The following is a 22,912-nucleotide window of genomic DNA, read 5'->3' on the forward strand; positions in this document are numbered from 1 at the left end:
CAGTGAAAGGAGGAGAATAAGAGGACTGTCATGTAGATCAAATTGGCTACTGGTTTAGAATAACACTTAGCAAGTAGTGAGTAACCCATAATATTAAGTATTATGAATAAACACTCTGTATTTGTTAAAGGTCAACATTATCAACATTTTGTCTCCTCCCAGCCATGTATTTCTATCTAAATTTAGAAAGAGCTAAAAAAAAAAAAATATATAGAGGCATTAACTTAGTTATATGGGTTGTTTTTGCTAAGACTGGCTTCTGTGATGCCCAGCTTTATAAATACCCATGTTTTATTTCTCTTTCTGCAATTTCCCTCATACTAAGAATTTTTAATTAGTAAGAAGTTCTAACAATGACTAAAAGTCATAAACACAGCCGGGTGTGAAGGCAATATTTCTTTCACTACTTGGCCACAGCAGCAGGAATGGGAACTGAGGGAGACTGAGGGACACTGAGGAATTAGACATTAAAGCTCAGCTGGAAATAACACAGTGGGGGCCACTGGTCTCCTCTCACCAACCACACTCACCTGTTTGTTTTTGTGTTTTAGAAATCGTCAAGAAACCTGCCAGTAAGTTATTTTCCTGTATTTTAATCTGAATATTTTAGGAGACGCAAATGCACGACAATCATTATAATATCACTTTGCAAAGCATAAAATTCTTATTTCCCATTCTATATTCCCTATCCATTAATCAGAACTTTTTATATTGTGACAGTTTGCAAGAGAGTTTTAACACCCTGGTTAATCAAAAGAAACACACGTATATGAAAAATAAAAACTTGCCTCACTATAGGCTGGATTCTCTGAAGGAGAGTACAGTCTGAGAGCCAAGAAAAGAGTGGTGTGTTTGATGAAGTTGAAATGCTTAAGTAATTTCCCACTTTCCTAAGAGCTTTTCCACCTCTGCCTGCACTGGAGGGGAACATAAAAGCACCCAAACCGCCAAAACCGGTTTGGCTCAGTGGATAGAGCATCGGCTTGCGGACTGAAAGGTCCCAGGTTCGATTCCGGTCAAGGGCATGTACCTGGGTTGCGGGCACATCTCCAGTAGGAGATGTGCAGGAGGCAGCTGGTCGATGTTTCTCTCTCATCGATGTTTCTGACTCTCTATCTCTCTCCCTTCCTCTCTGTAAAATATCAATAAAATATATTAAAAAAAAAAAAAAAAAAAAAAGCACCCAAACGACTTCACCCACCTGCACAGAGGCCTCAGCAGGGCCCGCCGACCAAGAACACGGAACTCTACAACACGGCTCAGTAGTAAAATGAACTTGCATTCGAGTCTCAGCTTCTGTCTTCCGAGCCATCCTCTAGGAAGTACAAAAACAATAACTTTCTCTTAATGCAGGAAACTACTGCAGTATCTCTGATATCACCCATGTCCTAGACACATCTCATTTTTTCCTTGTCTTGTCTTTGTATCTGAAAAAGTCTTGAGCACCCACCCATAAGTCTGTTCATTCTCTGAATTAAGCACACTGATTACTAGATGATATGAATCAACAAATGTTGTGTCAGTATCAAACAACTTAACCCTGAATTCAAAGTGCTCATCATATACATATGCAAGTCAAGTGAATAAAAAGGAAATGAGGACGACGGATTTAAAAGGACGAAGGGTTTTCCTGGGTTCCTAAGTAGTTCTTACACATTGTGAAAGATGGAGGAGTATAAATTAAGTAATCCCCAGAGAGAAAATACACACAAAAGGATTTCCACAAAAGAACATTAAATCTTCAAATTCTGAAGAAAAAGGAATGGTTACTAAGATAAGTGGGATTTGGTTCATTTGAAATCTCAAATATCTGTTGTCATTATAGATCAACAAGCAGATTTACTTAAACAACATGAACACTGAAATCACACAAGAGAAAATTTCAAGTATAAACATTAAGCCTCAAGTAAATGCAAATTATAACCTCACTAATTTCTAATTTAGTGCCTATTAAGTGAGTGAGACTAAAAATGTTGCAGGAGTAGTAAAGAAACAAATATGTTTTTCTTCTTATAAGTGACAACACTTTAGAATGATTAACCAGTATGCTACACGTTAGACATGGCCAAAGAAAATAACACATACACAAAGAAATTTTAGCAAGCTATGCGCAACTGCGTTAAATGTTTTAACCACAATTTTGGGAAATCCCAAATAGCTCATTTAAGTTAGTCTGTTAATGAAATAAAGTCTTGTATTTTAATAATGGATGACAGTTGTTTTTCTGTAAATTAAGATTTGCTGACTCAGCTAGTTAGTCACTTATTTGCCTTTTTTGTTGTTAATTATTGAGTCCTTTAATCTAAAAACGAGTCTAGAACTGATTTCTATGGTGCTGTTTTTCTATTCTATTATGCAGACCCTGACCTAATTTTCATTGGCTTTCATTCCAACTTCCAAACATCTCCCACTGAATTTTTCCTGACAGGGAAAAATCTATTAATTTTTATTTTATTTTAAATTTGTTGTTGACACTATTATGTATGTCCCTTAGCACCCCCCTTTGCCCACTTCCACCCAGCTCCCGCCCCCCTCCGGGCCTCACCACGCTGTTGTCTGTGTCCATAGGCTATTTTTATATTCTTTGGCTAATCCCTTCCCCTTCTTTCATCCAGTCAAGTCCAAGGAGAGATGAAACACAGACTAAAAGAATTTTGGTATTGGTTCAATTTTCTTATGGATACCACCTGGGACAAAGACAAAGAAAAAAAAAAGTGAGAGAGAAGGAAAAGAGAAGAGAAAAACAGGAAAATAATAAACAACCAATCTTCTAATAGTTTCTAGGACTGGGAAGAAAAACTGAATCACTGTGTGTGCATCTGTGCCTGTGTGTATGTGTGTGTGCGTGTGCGTGTGCATGTGTGTGTGTGCAGGAGTGGGAGTAGTTAAATATATTTTGGATAGTTATGCTTAGGTCCCTCTAAAATTATTTTCCATCCCAATACAGCACATTTATACTCTTAAGAAAGGGCTTCCTTGCCTAGGTTTACAATAACAAAAGAACCATAGTTTTGGTGCTCCTTGCATATGATTTCAAAAGATTCCCCGCGGGAAGATGAGCAGGTTCAGTCCAATAATATGCAAATAAATAGGCTAATGTTGATTTTTCTGTATTTCAGGTAAACCTGTACCACCTACCAGTAAGTTCATCTTATTTGTAACCCTAGTATACACTAGACAGAGTGCATAAGATTTTAGTAATAGCTTTTTCATTTTCAAAAGACCAAAAGTTAATTTAGAGTTATTGGTGATTAACTTATAATTGAACACCACTGGTTTGTAGGAAGGATAAACTTAGAAATACATTGTTATATTGAGGAAATTGATCTGTCTATTTAAAAAATTTTAATGTCCATATAAGGACAAATATCAACATTTTAAATGAGATGTGATGTAAGCAGGAAAGGAAATTAGTCATAGAATTAAAGGAGGGGGCAGAAAGAAGGAACTAAAACAAGACATACCTAAATTTAATAGAGTACACTCAGTGTCATTAATAGATAGAAAATTGAAGAGGAAGTGAATACAAGAACGATTCCTATTACCAATCATTCTGCCAGGACTTCCAAAATAAAAGGTACTTGTTGCTGGTTTGGAAGCTAGATATTGAGACAAAGCAAAGAAGTTTTTTGCACAGACTTAAGACAGTAGGTCAGGCCCCTCTCCCTTATTTATTTTTATTTGTCAGAAACTCTTGAGACACTTTCCAGTAAGTATTGCTCTTTGAGCAGTGTCCAGAGAACTATGTGCATGAAGATCTTTTGATAGATAAGTCCAGCTATGCCGTAATCAACTTTGCAAATCTCACTTTTATTATTTTACTTTATATGCTCCCCTCACATTAGCGAGCCTTCTTTAGACATTACTGACAATTTGCAGGGGAGCTTAGAAGCACTTATTATAAGACTAAATACCACAAAACAAATAAAATCCCTCTTAAAACAAAAGGTAGAAGGAATATATGTAGAAGACAAGAGGACAGTTTTGAAAGAAAAGTAAAGAGTGATGAGTAAAACTTTACTGCAACGTCATACTGCCGTCCCAAAAGGTTTGACTATGTCTTTGCCCTGGATACAGAGATCAAGTATCAAAGACTAGCCTACCTCAACAGAGGTCCTTCAAACGGAACACTGAAACTTCTGGGATTGAGCAAATATCAAAATCTCTCATTAAACACAAATAGTCCCAACTGCTATGAAATTCCCTTGACTTTTTGGAGGCAACCTCTGAAAACTGCATGAGTGACAATTTTGTTCTAAGTGACAAACCTAGAGATATTCCTTTATTGGATATATTTTCATATACTGCACATTATTCATGTCCTTATTTTTCTTTCTGTTTTAAAGAACCTGCCTCAACTATCAGTAAGTTCCTTCTCAAATCCTAAAATCCATAGAATGTAAGTCAGTTTCACTCCCTGTTGCTATTACAGTATCAATTGGTCTAAAAACTCAGTGCTAGTATTTCTCTATACTAGTACTCTGTGTGACATAGAGAAATAATTTATGATATTGAAAAAATCAACAGTTAGTAGATTATACCCATCATGAGAAACACTATTGTTAAACCAGTCTTTGATACTAAATCCAATGTGATATTCATAAGCATAAGCAAAGAGAGGAGGAAGTTGATAAAGTGTAACACGAAAAAGAGAGGTTAGGTGGTCTGACTTATTGACAGGCCCCAAAATGGTAAAAACCTATTGCAGTGGACAAGAACCTAATAGCCTAGTGGGTTGCAGGAAGATTTGCTTTGCTCTTCCACCAGAGTAAGGGAGCTCTAGCCCCAACCCTCAGGTCTGGTCTTAGAACGCAACAGGGACCTCAACCACACCACCTGTGTAATGCCGATTCCTTCAAAGCAACAGAGTGGAAATGACAGGACAGATGCCAGTGCAAGTTTGACCAACCAGAAATATGTGTCATTTTTATGGTCAAAACTTTCCTATTGGTCACATATGTAATACCTTAATCAATAAAGAAATTTTAAAAAAACTTTTCTATTGACAAATGGTTGAAGACCATGTATAGTTAACTCACCCAACATTCAAACAGTAAACATTTGAAAAAGTATTAAGTCTCAATACTCACTAAATTAATTCCAATTTTAACTACCATGATGTATTTCTTAATATGTAATACATGAGCATAAACAAAATCAGTGATGCTTTAGTAAAAAAAAAAAAAAAGTTGCTCATATGTATTTCTATATTTAGTTATCTCTAGATTTAAAGGTAGGTAACAACTCTCTAAATAATTATTTACGTGCATAAGCCCATACTTCCAATTTGGGGGTCACTAAGAATATAAAACAAAAGAAAACAATTTCTATAAATATCTTTATGGCTAAGTAACTATTATGGCTAAAATCTAGAAGAGAGTCCAGATACCTAACCACAGAAGAACTGGTTGTTAATATGATAACATATGGCATCATAATTAGAACTGACAATTGTTTTTTTCTCTGAATCAGGATTTGCTAAACCAATTGGTAAGGCTTTTTTTTCTTTTTCTCAACAATTATATATTTTAGTTTACATAATAGTCTCACTAACAGCTGTGAGAGGGGAGGGGACTGGAAGGCTGGGTGAAGACGGTGATGGGATTAAGAAAAAGAAAAAAAACCTCATAGACACAAACAACACTATGGTGATTACCAAAGGGAAGGGGGTTGGGGGAGGTAGAAGAGGGTAAAGGGTGAATAAATAGTGACGGAAGGAGACTGGACTTTGGGTGGTGAACACACAATACAATATACAGATGATGTATTATAGAATTGTACACTTGAAATGTATATAATTTTATTAACCAATCTCACCCAATAAGTTCAATAAAAATTAATAAATACATAAATAATAGTATGAAAGTTATGCCTATAGTTTTTTTAATTTAGATATAATTAATATATAACATTATATTAGTTTCAGGTGTTTAACATAATGATTTTATATTTGTGTATACTGCCAAATGATCACCACAATAAGTCTAGTTAACATCCATCTATCAACTGTAGTCACTATTTTGTACTTACATCCCCATGAGTAGGATTCTCTCCAGTCCTGAGGCTGTATGTATATCTTACATGTCTCATAAAGGACCACCTTGCTAGGAATAAAAGCATCAAACTAACTGATACAGAAGTGTTTGTGTTTTTTTAGTGTTACTTTATGATTCCCCAAAGGAAATATGTTGTATTCCTTAATAACTAAAAATAATAATATTGGTTGTGTTTTTCCTTTAGCAAAAGTCTCAAAATCTCATAAGTATAGTATTTTATTTATAATTGTACTGCATGCCCAGGAATATTAAGTTGGATGGTTGTTATTTTTCAGTGGAGTGTTATTAACGATTATCTTGAAACTAAACCCAAATGATTTATAGAAAAAAATAAACATATAAATACACAATTATTCAATCAAGTCAACAGACTAGCCAGTAACAAAGAAGAATGTTCTTACTGTGGAAAAAACAAATTGAGTCTGAGAAAGAAAAAGAAAAATACAAAGAAGAAGTATAGTTTTTTTAAATCTTGATGAATCTTCTAAATCATATACACAAAATCCAAAAACTTAGTTGGATATCTGAACAATTAAAGAGAATAAAAGAATGGACCATCCCTACATTTCTCCTACGATGTCAGTTATGATTAATATTACAAATAGAATGAAAGAGAAATCCCTAAAAAGTAAAAGATGAAACCAGGGGAAACAGCAAAATGAAAAAGAATCAAGCTGTTTGTGTTGTATCTTATTTAGAAGAAATAAGTACAATTACCACTGTCCCAATGCCAGAGCCCTACTCAGCACTGCTGCTCTGAGTGGCGTGGAGTCTATGTGTTCTGAATTTTTCCCAACTACACCAGGGCAGGTTCCTTCTCGAACCCTGCCACTGTACTAACTGCTGAGAACGTAGTCAAGTTCCTCCTTTATCCTCTGCTCACTAGTCACAGACAGATATTGGGTCTGAGCCCCTCTGCCTAGGCCCTAGGGGGCTGGAACTCCTTGGATGCCAGATCTTAGCCAGAGAAACCGTGAGAAGTTGTGGGTGTTTAAGAATGAGTCTTAATCCCAGCAACAACACAGAGCGGGTAACTATTAAGAAACCAGCTCTGGATAGTTGACCTCTCCAAATAAGTTTTAAATGCAATAGAGAAGCCGTATAGCCTCAGAGGCCAACCCCAGAACACTGCCACCCAGAGGCTGAGCCACAAACTGACTCTTTGCTAAACACAAAATAAGGCAGTCTGGGAAACAAATATGACCTGCTTTAAAATAAGGACTGTGGTTTACAACACAGAGGAACTGTGTATGGCAGGGAAACTCAACACTCTCCAGAATACCTGGCAGGACTAAAGGCGAGCCAGACTGAAGAATAGAAGAACCGAAGGACCTTCACTACTGCAAGTTATTTTTTCTTTTTTCACCTTTTAACTAAGAAACCAATTTTTTTTCTTTTTTTTTTTTCTTCTTTTTTTTTTCTTCTTTTTCCAATACCTGATTTTACCCTTTTAATTACTACCTTCTTATTTTTAACCAGTATTATTACTGCCACCATTTTACCATTTTGTAAAGTGCCATTTTATTTTTTCTTTATTTTATTTTGGGATTAGTGTCCTCCATTCTATTTTCATCATTACATTATTAGTTGTTTCTAGTTTGCACCCATCTCCAGGGAGCTGTTTCTGGAATTAGTTGGGATTAGTGGCGGTTCTGTAGGAGTATTCTCCTCATATAAAAAGTCTCTTCCCCTCTTCCACTTCATTCTCTCTTTTTGCTCTTTTTTTTTTCTTTTCTTTTCTCGCTTTTATTTTCCCCCCTCTTTTTTCCCAATTTCATTTTTGCACTCCTTTTTTTGGACCCTACTTTTCTTTTCTTTTTTCTCTTTTATCTTTTTCTCTTCCTTCTTCCTTATCCCCTAATTCTCTTAACTCGGGAGGTCACCTTTATTTGGGGTTATTAATATCGTGAATATATTTGTGTTTAGTGCCTGGTACATGGTGCCTTGTTGTGTTGTATTTTGTGCCTTTAAATCAACACAGCAGATCCAAGCAACAGCAGCCTCCTGAGCACCACACCCTCTGCTGAGGAATAGCAGCTGTACATGAAGCCTCCCCCCACCAGCCAGAAGAGCCACCACAGCTGTGAACAAGCACCCACCAGAGGAGCTGCTGACAACTGAAGAGCAGCTGCTACCGCAACCACCCGAAGAACAACCACAGACCAAGGAGTCACTGCCACCCAGGGAGCAGCCACTGAATGACTCAACGTCTAGATATGTCAGTGAGATCAAACATGAGTAGACAAAGAAACCCCCAAAGGAAAGAGAAGGAGGACTCTCCAGAAAAGCAGCTAAGTAATACAGAGGCATGCAACATGACAGAAAAAGAATTCAGAATAAGGGTCCTAGAGTGCATAAACTGGATGGAGGAAAAAATCAACAACTTCTACAAAAAGCAAGAAGAAACAGATGAAAAAGTCAACTACCTATGCAAGAAGCAAGAAGAAACAGATGAAAAAATCAATAACATATGGAAGAAGCTAGAAGAAACAGATGAAAAAATCAACAACTTAAGTAAGACCCAAGAAGAAATGAAGAGTGATATAGCTGCAATAAAAAACACCATTGAGGCGCGGGGAAGGAGGAGTACCTCGGCCAAGAAAATTATGCATGCGTTAGGGAAGCTGTGAGAGAATGGCTGTGGTTTGAATCCATGGGGTATTGATCATCCTGCTCATACTGAAGGCATTAAACTGCAAATTGAAGGTGAAGGTGTTGAGTCTCAACCCATTAAAAACAAACATTTCCAGAAGGTGCTTGACCAAAAAGGAACCCCTAAGCGACTGCAGGCAGAAGCTGAGACGGCTAAGTCATCTACAGTGAAGCTGTCAAAACCAGTGGCTCTGTGGACTCAGCAGGATATCTGCAAGTGGTTGAAGAAACATTGTCCGAATCAGTATCAGATCTACAGCGAGTCATTCAAACAGCATGACATAACTGGGCGAGCTTTGCTGAGACTTACTGACAAAAAGCTTGAGCGAATGGGGATTGCCCAGGAAAACCTCCGGCAGCACATCTTGCAACAGGTGCTCCAGCTGAAGGTGCGGGAAGAAGTCAGAAACCTACAGTTACTCACACAAGCCTCAATCGAGGGTTCTCCATAAACGTGGTGAGCCTTCCAAGCTACTCTCCTGCCAGTGGATATGAACATGACCTGCTCCTCCCAGAGAGCCTAACTCGTGGCCCTGCCAGACGATCCCCTTGGAGCATTGACAGATTAACCAGATTAACTACAGGGGAAAGCACCCATCCAGTCAAGCTGATGGGCTTTGGAAAATCTTAGCTTGCCGTGGATTTGAAAACGAGGTGCATTACATGCAGTGCCCACTCGTTGCAAGCGGTCATCGGCAGACGATTAGCTGGAAAATTGCTTCCAATTTTCATCACTGTGCATCACTCCGGCCCCCTTCGGGGAGCTGTCTGTGCCCCTCCCTGGAAGTCCTGTTTCCGCATGGCAAGTACTGGATTCTCTTACTATGTGTGCAGATGGCATGATGTGTTAGACAACAATTACAGCAGTTTTGCAATCTCGGTGGAGGTGTTTACCATAGCGTGCCCTGGTAGGAATGTCCACATGTCTCCATTATGTTCGTTATGACATCTAAAAGTATTCTGTCCAACTCTAAAGCACTTTATAGGAGACACGAATCAGCACGTTCAGTACCTGTGAGAAAACAAGTATTTTCTTTTTTGTTTTTTTCTTTAAAAAAAAAAAAAAAAAAAACCACCATTGAAAGTATCAACAGTAGACTAGGAGAAGCGGAGGACCGAATTAGTGAATTAGAAGACAAGGAAGCAAAACACACCCAAAATGTACTGCAATTGGAGAAAAAAATTAAAAGACAGGAGGAAAGCCTAAGGGAGCTTTGGGACAACATCAAACGAAACAACATACGAATAATAGGGGTGCCAGAACATCAGAAAGATGAACAAGGATTAGAAACCCTATTCGAAGAAATATCAGAAAACTTCCCTAAGGTGGGGAAGAAAAAAGTCACACAAGCCCAGAGAGTCTCAAACAAGGTGAACCCAAAAAGACCCACACCAAGACACATCATAATTACCATGGCAAATGTTCAGGACAAAGAGAGAATCTTACAGGCTGCAAGCGAGAGACAGAAAGTTACATACAAGGGATCTCCCATTAGATTATCAAATGATTTCTCAACAGAAACACATCAGGCCAGAAAAGAATGGACGAAAATTTACAAAGTGATGCAAAGCAAAGGACTGAATCCAAGAATACTCTATCCAGCAAGGCTATCATTCAAACTTGAAGGGGAAATAAGAAGCTTCACAGACAAAAAAAGGCTAAGGCAGTTTATCACCACCAAGCCAGCAATGCAAGGAATGCTAAAGGGACTGGTATAAAAAGAAGAAATAAAAAGCTCAGAAAGAAAACAGCCACACAAAAAAAGAAATGGCTACAAACAAGTACCTTTCAATAATAACTTTAAACGTAAACGGACTAAATACTCCAACCAAAAGACATCAAGTGGCTGAATGGATAAAAAAACATGGCCCATACATCTGCTGTCTACAAGAGACCCACCTCATTAGAAGGGACTCACACAGACTGAAAGTGAAAGGATGGAAATATACCTTTCAGGCAAATGGGAAGGAAAAGAAAGCTGGGGTAGCAATACTTATATCGGACAAAATAGACCTCAAAGTGAAGGCCATAACAAGAGATAAGGAAGGCCACTTCATAATACTAAAGGGATCAATACAACAAGAAGATATAACCCTGGTAAACATATATGCACCCAATGCAGGAACACCCAAATTCATTTAAAAAAAAATCAGGCAGCTGTACACCGGCTGGTAAATACATATCTTTCCTACAAAGCAGCATTAATCTCTGTACCTACAGTTATTATCTGAGCAGCCACACACTGCCTCTAAACTCACCGCCTTACTTAGTAGCAGCACCTGAGCTCTCCCTTAGAGCTACAATCTGGGCAGTATCTCCTGTCTCCCCAGCCCAGCTCACTGGCTGTTCTCTGCAGCCTCCCATAGTAACTTATCTCTAAGCTTCTCTCTCAGCACCAGTGTTAACATGGTAGCTATATCTGAGCTCTCTATGAGCCCCAGCTCTCAGCTCCGTCTCTCCAGCTTTGTCTCAGCTCTCTCTCTCTCTCTCTCTCTCTCTCTCTCTCTCTCTCTCTCTCTCAGCTGATCAAATAACATGTATTATACTGCTTAGACAAAGAAGGCCTCACGACAATAGTAACATCATTCATATGGGTTACAGAAGGGCACAGTGTACCGTGAGATCATTGTGGCTGTGCAGCTGTGTATGGTATCAGCCTAGACGCAGAGTGGCCTTGGACAGTCCGGTGTATGATAACAACAAGGCCTCTTTGCTTTAATTGGCCTTGACTATCAGGCTTCTCTGGCGTGGTTCCCACACCCCAATTCATACTAACAAAAAGAACAGTACCGATAAGAAACAGTACTTTTAGAAAGTAAAAGATCACTTGAGCTTAGATTTTGTGCTGAGGATGAATATCTAAAATTGTCAGATACAGACAGTCCTCGGGTTACGTCAGACTCGAGGTACATCGTTTCGTGGTTATATCGCCATCACCCATTTATTTATTTAAAAAAAAGTTCCGTCATTTCGACATATGTACATATGTGCTTTATGTTTTTTAGTTTTTATTTACCACAAGTAAAGGTCAGGAATTGTTATCTTTATTTTAAAAGTTTTTTACTGTTTCACTTCATTACTGCTGTGTATGTGCTCTATGTGAGTGACGTAGGTGCTTATGTATGTGGGTTCCGACTTACGGCAAAAATCGCATTACATCATGCCATAGGAACGGGTCTCCGACGTAACCCAAGGACCTATTGTATTCTAGACTAAATTTTAGGAAAGACAACTTCAAAAGTTCCTATTGAAAATCAAGAAGAGCCTGGCCAGGTAGCTCAGTTGGTTGGAGCATCATCCCATGCACCAAAAGGTTGCGGATTTGATTTCTGTTCAGGGCACATACCTAGGTTTCTGGTTAGACTCCCATTCAGGTCACATACAGGAGGCAACAGATTGATGTTTCCCTCTCACATGGATGTTTTCCTCTCTCTCTTTCCCTTTCCTCTCTCTAAAATCAATAAACATGTCCTCGAGTGAGGATTAAAAAATAAAAAACAATAAGACTACCATAGCTATGAAAAATTACAATCCATTAAGTAAAAAAAGAAGCACTTAAGAACACTGGACAGAAAAAAACAGGTGGCCCTGAGCAGTGGTTAGAGCACCAGCCCATGCACTGAAGAGTCACAGTTTCAATTCCTGGTCAAGGGCACACACCTGGGTTGCAAGTTCAATCCCTGGCCCTGATTGAGGTGCCTACAGGAGGTGACCAATCTATATGTCTCTCTCACCTTGATGTTTCTCTCTCTCTCTCTCTCTCTCTCTCTCTCTCTCTCTCTCTCTCTCTCTCTCCTACTCTCTCCCTTCTACCTCCCCCCCTTCCACTTTCTGTAAAAATCAATGGAAAAATATCCTCAGGTGAGAATTAAATACAAACAAAAAAAGATAGTGAAGGAGTAGGTGGAAGCATTACTCAACTCCTCCCGGAACTAAACTAAACTAGAATTACAACTAAAATAGAGCAAGCAGCCTGAATAACTAACTGAAGACTAGCTGAAGAGAAGCCTTAAAACCAAGGATTTACAGAAGAATCCACATTGAGACTGGTAGGAAGGGCAGTGACGCAAAAAGGCCTGGCCCCATTCCCACAAGCAGCAGCTGAGATACCAGAGATATCTCAGCTGTAAAGGTTCCCCCTGACAAACGTGGAGTCTCAACCCAAAGCCTGGCTCCCTAGCCCAGAACACCAGAGCCAGGAAGAGGTACCCACATACCATGTAGCTGTGAAAATCAGTGGAGATTCTGTCCACCAAGGAGAGATGCTAGAGACACAGACACACTCTTAAAAGGCCAATGCACAAAACCTCCTTCACAGACACTCAACCAGAGCTCCAGCAGAGGGAGGATGGAGTGGACTAGAGTCTATGAGGAGAGGCTGGGCGAGAGAGCTAAGGGACAGCACCCAGGACCCCTGTTCTGAGTCTCCCACACTACAGATGCCATCTTTTTTGGGTGGCTCACTCCCCTCCATATGACGTCAGCCTGGGGAAAGCAACAGCCCCCCCCCCTAAACTCCCTGTCATTCCACCCTGCGGAGCTTTCACCATGTGGAGGAGTCAGCTGCTGGGCTGGGGTGTAGAAGTCTAGAAGAACTCAGGAGGTGTCAGTGACTGAGTTGTGTGGTTCTGAGGTGGGAGACACTCTAATCAACTTCCCCTGAGCCTGACCAGCAGGCTCATGAGAGATCTCTCCTCATGAGAGATCCACTAGCCTCATCCTCCTGACTCCTGTCAGCCTCACTGAGATCAGGCATCTGGCAGAATGACACAGACTGAGTTGTGTGTCTCTAGGCGGGGGCCATTTTCCTCCCATGCCAAACCAGAGCAAAGTGCCCCCTTCCACCAGAAACACCTTTGTCTGTTTGAGCCTGATAAACTCCGTTGGCCCCAACCTGACAACTCCCTAAGAACCTGCACCACTACAAAGATATGTGAGCACCCAGCAGGTGGTAGCTACACTTGGTATACCCTGGGACATTTGCTGAGTGGCCTCAGACCACAACTGGTACCAAGTTTGAACCTGTATCAATCTGGTGAACACCACTCATCCCTACCTGGTAACTCACTGAGAACCTACCTCATGCAACCTGAGGACCACCAGAAGCTTTCAGTGATTGAGTGTAACAAGCAGCCAGCAGCTGAAGACAGGCAGAGGTGGATCTCAAGGTGCCTTGGAGTTTTAGCTGACTTGCAACCAGACCTGGTGCTGGTAAAGCCAGACTTGGTATGCAGCTTGGTCCTTCCCATGAGCACCCAGGCCCAGCAGAGGCAGCCAAAAACTGTGGATTGTTTTGTAACTCACAAAACATTGTCCAAGGCCATCACAGGCAGCATCTGACACTGGCTTGCACCCAGAATCTCTCCCATAAGCCCAGAACCAACACTCATTGTCTAGCTTCAGACAATATCAGAGCAGGATCCATTTAGCTTCACAAGTAGCACATCCAAAGGGAGATTTTGGCAGGCACCAGACCTTTCTGAGGCAAATTTTGCTCCATGTGATCAGCACCTGCATAGCAGCTCATACACTATGGTTGAAATGGATCCTCACAGTCAGCCAGTCTGAGGGTCAACCCCATGCATGAACTGGCCAATAGCAATCAAGTCTCAATTACAACAGGAGGGTCCACAAAACCCACACAAGGGGCATCCCTGGAGCACCCAACTCAGGTGATTAAGGAGACTGTGCCATTGGGTCCCATAGAAAATCCACCCTACTAAGACTGGAAGACATAGAAGATCTATCTAATACACAGAAGCAAACACACAGAGGTAATCAATATAGGGATACAAACATCCCTCAAATGAAAGAACAGGAGAAATTTCAAGAAAAGGAGCTAAATGAAATGGAGGCAAGCAATTTATCAGACACGGAGTTCAAAAAAATAGTTAGAAAAAACTTAATGAGTGCTACAAGAGCATGCAAAAAGACATAGAAACCATAAAAAAGAACCAGTCAGAAATGAAGAATATAATATCTGAAATGAAGAATGCAATATACAGATTGTGCATCATAGAATGTACATTTGAAACCTATATGATCTTATTAACCAATGTCACTTCTATATATTTAATTTAAAAAATAAAGCAATTTATGAATTTTTTAAAAATGGCAAAGGTTAAAGACAAAGAAAGAATCTGAAAAGCAGCAAGAGAAAGACAGTTATTTACCTACAAGGGAGCTCATTGATTACTCGACAGATACATTGGTTACTCAACAGATACATTTCAAGCCAGAAGGGATTGGCATAAAATATTCAAAGCAATGATCTATAACCAAGACTACTCTACACAGCAAAGCTATCATTTAAGTTTGAAGGAGAAATAAAGAGCTTCCCAGAAAAGAAAAAGCTAAAGGAGTTTGTTACCACCAAACCAGTATTACAAGAAGTGTTAATAGTTCTTCTAGAAGAAGAAGAAGAAGAAGAAGAAGAAGAAGAAGAAGAAGAAGAAGAAGAAGAAGAAGAAGAAGAAGAAGAAGAAGAAGAAGAAAGAAGCGGGAGGAGAAGTGGGAGGAGAAGTGGGAGGGGGAGGAGGAGGAGGAGGAGGAGGAGGAGGAGGAGGAGGAGGAGGATGAAGCATAGTCAAAAGAATAAGATGCTAATAAATATTTACCTAATAATAATCACATTAAATTTAAATGGGCTAAATGCTCCTATCAAAAGACATATGGACCCAGCAGCATAGTTCAGTGGTTGAGTGCCAACCTATGAACCAGAAGGTCATGGTTTGATTCCCAGTCAGGGCACATGCTGGGTTTCAGGCTTGATCCCCAGTGTGAGATGCGCAGAAAGCAGCCAATCAATGATTCTCTCTCATCATTGATGTTTCTGTTTCTATTTCCCTCTCCCTTCCTCTCTGAAATCAATAAAAATATAATTTTTAAAATTAAAAATTTAAATAAAAGACATAAGGTAGCAGAACAGATAAAAAACAAGACCCATATATATGCTGTCTACAAGAGACTCACCTTGTAGGGAATGAAAGATACACACAGACTAAAAGTGAAGGGATGAAAAAAAGATATTTCATGGAAATGGACATTTTTTAAAAAGCTAGGGTGGCAATACTTATATCTGACAAAATGAACTTTAAAACAGGCTATAGTAAAAAAAAATACAATACATAATGATAAAGGGAACAATCCAACAAGAGGATATAACTCATAGACATTTATGCACCCAACATAAGAGCACCTAACTATATAAATGAAATCTTGATAAACAAAGGGAGAAATCAACAGTAATACAGTCATAGTATGGGGATTTCAACGCCACATTGATATCAATGGATAGAACTTCAAGACAGAAAATGGATAAGAAAACAGTGGCCTTAAATGACACACTAAATCAGAAGGATTTAATTTATATCTTCAGAGCATTTTACTTCAAATCAGCAGAATATATACATTCTTTTAAAATGCACATGAGACATAGTCTAGGATAGACCACATATTAGGACACAAGTCTCAATAAATTTAAGAAGGTTGAAATCAAATCAAGCATATTCTCTGACCATAATGGGAAAATACTAGAAATCAGTCACATTAAAACACACACACACACACACACACACACACACACACACACACAAACACACGGAGGCTAAATAACATGTTATTAAATAATAACTGGCTTAACAATGAAATCAAATCAAGTTAAAATATTAAAAGATACCTTAAAAGAAATTAAAATGAGAACACAACAACCAAATCTATGGGACACAATAAAGGCAGTCCTAAGAGGGAAAGTCATAGCATTACTTCAAGAAACATGAAAAATCTCAAATAAATAATCTAACTTTACACTTAAAGAAACTAGAAAAAGAATAACAATCAAAGCCCAGAGTAAGTAGAAGTAAGGAAATAATAAAGAGCAGAGCAGAAATACATGAAATAGACTTTAAAAATACAAAAGGTCAATGAAACCAAGAGCTGGTTCTTTGAAAGAATAAACAAGTTTGACAAACCTTTAACCAGACTCACCAAGAAAAACGGAGAGAGGGCCCAAATAAATAAAAGCAGACATGAAAGAGGGAGGCTAGGAAGGTGAAGAGAGGAACTGTGAAGCGAACCAGCTTCACCTCCCTCACTGATTCAGCATAGGGGAGAAGTCAGGAAACTGTAGGGTTCCAGAGAACCTGTTCAGTGGTTTGCAAGTTACAGATCCCCAGAAAGCAGAATGTGCTAGTCCTTCAGTTTCTAACCCCAGAGATCGGCAGCCCCAGAGCAAGCTGCTCCAGGATGTTGAGGCCCACCCCCAGGAGAACCAGTGAGAAGAGGAGCACTTTCATGACTGCAGTGCCTCATTTGAGAAGGAGGAACCAGGAATGGACAAGGTTGAGAACAAACCTGATGATGATGTGAATTCCTCTGAACTCAATGAAGAATACCTAATAGAACTGGAAAAAAACATGCCAGATGAAGAGAAACAGAAAAGAAGAGAAGAGAGCACTAGACTGAAGGAGGAGGGAAATGAGCGATTTAAGAAAGGAGATTACATAGAAGCTGAACGTTCTTGCAGCCACGCCCTTCAAATGGTCCCATTCTGCTTCCAGAAAGACAGGTCTAATCTGTTTTCAAATAGAGCTGCTGCAAGGATGAAACAGGACAAGAAAGAGATGGCCATCAGTGACTGCAGCAAAGCCAGTCAGCTAAACCCCAGTTATAGGGCCCTGCTGAGGAGCGGAGCTGTACGAGAGCACCGACAAGCTCAACGAAGCCCTGGAAGACTACAATTCTATTCTAGAAAAAGACCCATCAGTGCACCAAGCCAGGGAAGCTTGTATGAGATTACCTAAGCAAATTGAAGAATGAAATGAAAGACTGAAGGAAGAGATGTTGGGTAAACTAAAAGATCTTGGGAACTTGGTTCTCCAACCTTTTGGACTCTACAGAAAATTTCCAGATCAAACAGGATTCCTCTACTGGCTCCTACTCCATCAATTTTGTTCAAAACCCAAATAATAACAGATAACAGAGATAACAATAACTTTTAAAGCTAGCTCGTAAATTGTGTGCTGCTAGTTGGTAGCAAGGGGAAAGGCCCTGACAATGTTTAAGTTCTATAAGCATCTTATCTCAAAGATAGGCCATCCAGTAGAGCCTAATGCATCCATCCTTGTGTTTTGTGATAAGGGTGAAATGTATGTCCTGATGTAATTTGATTTCCATTTTAAGGTGGTGTCTGTGCAGCTCTTGTTCCTGGGTCTGGCTGTCCTTTGTTTTGTCCAGGAGGAGCCTGTTGAGGCTGACCTCCTGAACCATACAAACATACAAGCCCAGACGCCAGCTCTCCTGGACCCAGCAAACCTGCTGGTCAGAGACTTCCCAGACATGACTGAGGGGGGGGTCCTGCCTACTGCCCCCTCTCCCAATCACACACACTGTCCCGGCTGCCGGGCGTATTCCTCTGTGGTAATAAATGCTTTCTGTGACCAAAAAAAAAAGAAAGAAAGAAAGAAATGAAAGAGGGTAACAGCTGACACCAAAGTAATACAATGGATTGTAAGAAAATATTATGAACAACTATATGCTAACAAATTAGACAATCAGGATGAAATAGATAAATTCCTAGAAATACGCAATTTTCTAAAACTGAATCTGGAAGATTAAAAAAATCTGAATAGACCAGTGGTTCTCAACCTTCCTAATGCTGCAAACCTTTAATACAGCTCCTCATGTTGTGGTGACCCACAACTAGAAAATTATTTTCGTTGCTACTTCATAACTGTAATTTTGCTACTGTTATGAATCGTAATGTAAATATCTGATATGCAGGATGTATTTTCATTGTTATAAATTGCACATAATTAAAGCATAGTGATTAATCACAAAAACAATATGTAATTATATATGTGTTTTCCGATGGTCTTAGGCGACCCCTGTGAAAGGGCCCAAAGGGGCCGCGACCCACAGGTTGAGAACCACTGAAATAGACAGATTATAATTGAAATTGAAGCAGTAATTTTAAAAAACTACCAACAAATAAAAGTCCTCAACCACATGGCCTCACAGTTGAATTTTACTAGGCAATCAAAGAACAAATACCTATCCTTCTCAAACTATTCCAAAATTCAAGAAGAGGGAAGACTCGCAAGCTCTTTTTATGAGGCCAGCATTATCCTAATTCCAAGACCAGATAAAGACAAAACAAAGAAATAAAATTATATGCAATATCCCTGATGAACATAGATGCTGAAATCCTCAATAAAATATTAACAAACCAATTCAGCAATGCATTGAAAAGATCATACTCCATGATCAAGTGGGATTTATATCAGGGATGCAAGGTTGGTACAATATTCTCAAATCAATAAATGTGATATCCACATAAACAAAATGACGGATAAAAATCACATGCACATATCATTAGATGCAGAAAAAGCACTTGATAAAATCCAGCACCCATTTATGATTAAAAACTCTTAGCAAAGTAGTAATAGAGAGAACATACCTCAATGTAATAAAGGCCATATATGACATATCCACAGCCAGCACCAGATTCAGTGGGCAAATACTAAAAGTGTTTCCCTTAAGAACAAGAGCAAGACAAGGATGTCTGCTTTCACCATTCTTATTCAATACTAGAGGCCTAGTGCATGAAATTCATGCATGGAAGGTGGTCCCTCAGCCCGGCCTGCACCCTCTCGTAATCCAGGATCCCTCAGGGGATGTCCAATTGCCGGTTTAGGCCCAATCCTGCTAAACTGGCAGTTGGACATCCCTCTCACAATCCAGGACCACTGGATCCTAACCACTCACCTGCCTGCCTGCCTGATAACCCCTAACCACTCTGCCTGCCTGCTTCATCGTCCCTAACAACTCACCTGCCTGCCTGCCTGATCACCACTAACCGCTTCTGCCTGCCTGCCTGCCTGATCACCCCTAACTACTCTGCCTGCCTGCCTAATGCCCCTAACTGTTTGCCTGCCTGCTTGATCACACCTAACTGCTCACCTGCCTGCCTGATCGCCCCTAACAGCCTCTCCCTGCCTGCCTAACCACCCCTAACCACTCGCCTGCCTGCCTGCCTGATGGCCCCTAACTGCCTCTGCCTTGGCCCCTGCCACCGCGGCTTAGTCCGAGAGGACGTTCAGAATGACGTCCAGAAGATCGTTCAGCTGCCCGATCTAATTAGCATATTATGCTTTTATTATTATAGATAGTACTGGAAATCCTAGACACAGTGATCAGACAAGAAGAAGAAACAAAGACTGACCAAATTGGAAAGGAAGAAGTAAAACTGTCATTACTCACACATGACATGATACTGTATATAGAAAACCATAAAGATTCCATCAAAAAAGTACTAGAACTGATTGTTGAATTCAGTAAAGTAGCAGGATACAAAATAAACATCCAGAAATCAGTTGCATTTTTATACACCAATAATAAACTATCAGGAAAGTAATCTAAGCAAACAATCCCATTTACAATTGCATCAAAATAATAATAAAATACCTAGGAATAAACTTAACCAAGGAGGTAAAAGACCTGAACTTGGAAAATTATATGACACTGAAGAAAGGAATGGAAGAAGATACAAATAAGTGGAAGCATAGACCATGTCTATGGGTAAGAATCCCAAAACACCAATTCAAAAGAATATATGCACCTCTATATTCATTGCAGCATTATTTACAATAGCCAAGATTTAGAAAGAAGCCGAAGTGTCCATCAGTAGATAAGTGGATAAAAAAGCTATGGGACATTTATACAATGGAATACTACTTAGCCATAAAAAATAAGGAAATCTTACCTTTCGTTATAGTATGGGTTAACCTGAAGATTATTATGCTAAGTGAAATAAGCCAGTCAGAGAAAGACAAGTTCCATATGATTTTGCTTATATATGAAATCTAATGAACAAACCAAATTAACAAACAAAATAGAAACAGACTCATAGATACAGAGAACAGACTGACCGCTGTCAGAGGGGAAGGGGCTGTGGGGCTGCATGAAAAAGTGAAGGGGTTCAACAAGAACAACAACAACACTGCAGAAAGCTTAGTCCTTTTGGCCAAAAGTGCATCCGATTTATTGACAATGAATACCAGATGCATGAACAAATCAGGCAATGCCGGTTCCAAGTCTGGCAGGGACAAAGAAGCTTTCACAGAGCCATATAAATGAAACATCTTCCCATTTCCTCCCAGTGCCATCTCCCTCTGATCACCACTGGGGAAGAATGAGAAATTCCTAATTTCATCTTGTCCAAACACCTTGTCTCAAGTGATGCTACTCAAATTAGACCATGACCAGACTACCCGCACCCCTTAACCTGTGCTGAAAATTCTAAATATGGGGGTTTTATTCCTCATAGGTTCTTACAGAAGACTAAAGGAAAGAGGCCTCTAGATCTTTACTTAGGGAACTAGAAAATAGCATAGGAAAGGGGGAAGGGAAGACATACAAACACGTAGCTGGATTTATTCATTTTTATTTAGTCCCGGGACAATGACACAGCAAAAGCCAAGAAAGGTGAGTAAAATTCACTGACTCGGGGATTAGAATACCTTATAATATCATCCTTGATGATAAATAGTACAAAGGGAAAGAGCCAGTCTTTTCTTAAAATGCCCAAATAACAGAGTAATCAGTAAAACCACCAAGTATTCATTCTAAGAAATGGTACTTGATGCTGCTGCCAAATCCTGAACCTTTTTTTCTTTATTGATTAAGGTATTACATGTGTCCTTACCCCTTGCCCCTAACCCCCCTGAACCTTTTGTGAGGGCGGTAGTGATCCTGCAGTGAAATCAGTTGCTTCTTGGTTTTCTCCACTGAGGATTCAGCTTTCACTAATCTGCTAAATAGACACTCTTCCCAAGTTTTATCTTCTCTTCTCTTTTCTTTTTCCTTGTAAGCTTATGTGTTACCAACAGGGTCTGGGCTCGGGGCAGGTCTGCCTAGGGTCCGCCAGAAGTGTGTGGCTCTTGACTTCGTATGGGAAAGGTTTCACAATACGAGTCCAAGTGATTTTGAGAGTGTGTTTATGAAAGCTGGGGACAGCGGGACAAAGGAAGGGCTTGGAGTAGAAGAAGCAACAGGAGAAACAAAGTCAGAGAAAGGGGGGCCTTGGAGACAGGTTCAGGGGCTACGCCTGGGTCGAGCTGCCACTGCCCATTGCTCCCCTGGTTGCAAATCTCATGGGATCCTTTAGAGTTTAGGAGGAAAACAACAAAGATACAAGGCATGTGCTCTGTGGAGAGTGCAGTGGATCCTTTGTCTTGAGGCTTTTTTATCTTTTCTTTGGCTGGTGGGAATCCTAGGTGAGGACTCAGGGGAGGGTCTTATATAATATTCACTAACTTTTCAGGTGTGTCCTTCAATATGTTGATCTATTAAAATGTATGTAGAGAGGGGCCAGGATTGTTTTCTGGTTAGTTTTATTTTTAAAGAACGTTATTAAAGGGGAACTGGTACTGAGGCAGGTCTGCCTTGGGCTGGTCTGAAATGTGTAAACCATTTGCTCCTTAGTGTCCTTGGTTAGGGAAGTAAAACTTTATGCTTTATTAGCTGGCTGTAAATTGCTCAAATTGTTAGGCCTTGTCTAATTATTTTGTCTCAGTTTCCCTTATTGCACTTATCAAGGAATTTCCCTAGCTTCTTACTATCCCGCCTGATGTGCATTAAAAAAATTCCCTTTCCTGTTGTTTTAGGGGAGTTAGAGAAAGTTAAAATAAGTGCATGAATTCAATCCACCATTTTTATTTGTAATTTCTATACTTTTTTCATTATATATGAAACTCATACACATTATTCTCAATGACTAACCTTTCTCCCTACTGTATATCTGTCATTTCTTCTACTAGAGTCCAAATTACCCAATTTTGATGTTAAAAGATTGAAATATTTATCACAAGATGGTTAATAATCAGAGAGAATTTGGATATGGGTTTATTGATTTTAGAGAGAGGGGGAAGAGAGAGAAACATGGATTTGTTGTTCCACTTATCTATGCATCATTGGTTGATTCTTGTATGTGCCCTGATGGGAGACAGAAGCCGCAACCTTGGTGTATCAGGATGATGCTCTCATCAACTGAGCTACTCGGCCAGGGCAGAAATTTTTTAAGTTTTATTTTTCTTTCTTTCTTATGTCCTAATACACTTATTAGATTAAAGGTTCCTTTGGCCATTCAGTGTCTTGTGAGGAAAAGAGAGTTAATTCAACTTAAACTTAATATTCAGCACTCTGT

General features: G+C 39.6%; 1 protein-coding gene and 1 pseudogene across 1 annotated transcript; both read left to right on the forward strand.

Annotated features, from left to right (window-relative positions):
* Nucleotides 1-1,852: 1,852 nt before the first annotated feature.
* Nucleotides 1,853-9,721, forward strand: LOC132236633 (sterile alpha motif domain-containing protein 12-like). Its single transcript, XM_059699726.1, has 3 exons — nt 1,853-1,906; nt 3,120-3,140; nt 8,690-9,721. The coding sequence occupies exons 1-3, from the start codon at nt 1,853-1,855 to the stop codon at nt 9,158-9,160; spliced, it is 546 nt and encodes a 181-aa protein (XP_059555709.1). The 3' UTR covers nt 9,161-9,721.
* Nucleotides 9,722-13,791: 4,070 nt separating this feature from the next.
* On the forward strand, nt 13,792-17,790 carry LOC132236634 (tetratricopeptide repeat protein 1-like; annotated as a pseudogene).
* Nucleotides 17,791-22,912: the final 5,122 nt, after the last annotated feature.

This window comes from Myotis daubentonii, chromosome 6, assembly GCF_963259705.1.
Source record: "Myotis daubentonii chromosome 6, mMyoDau2.1, whole genome shotgun sequence".
Classification (NCBI taxonomy): domain Eukaryota; kingdom Metazoa; phylum Chordata; class Mammalia; order Chiroptera; family Vespertilionidae; genus Myotis; species Myotis daubentonii.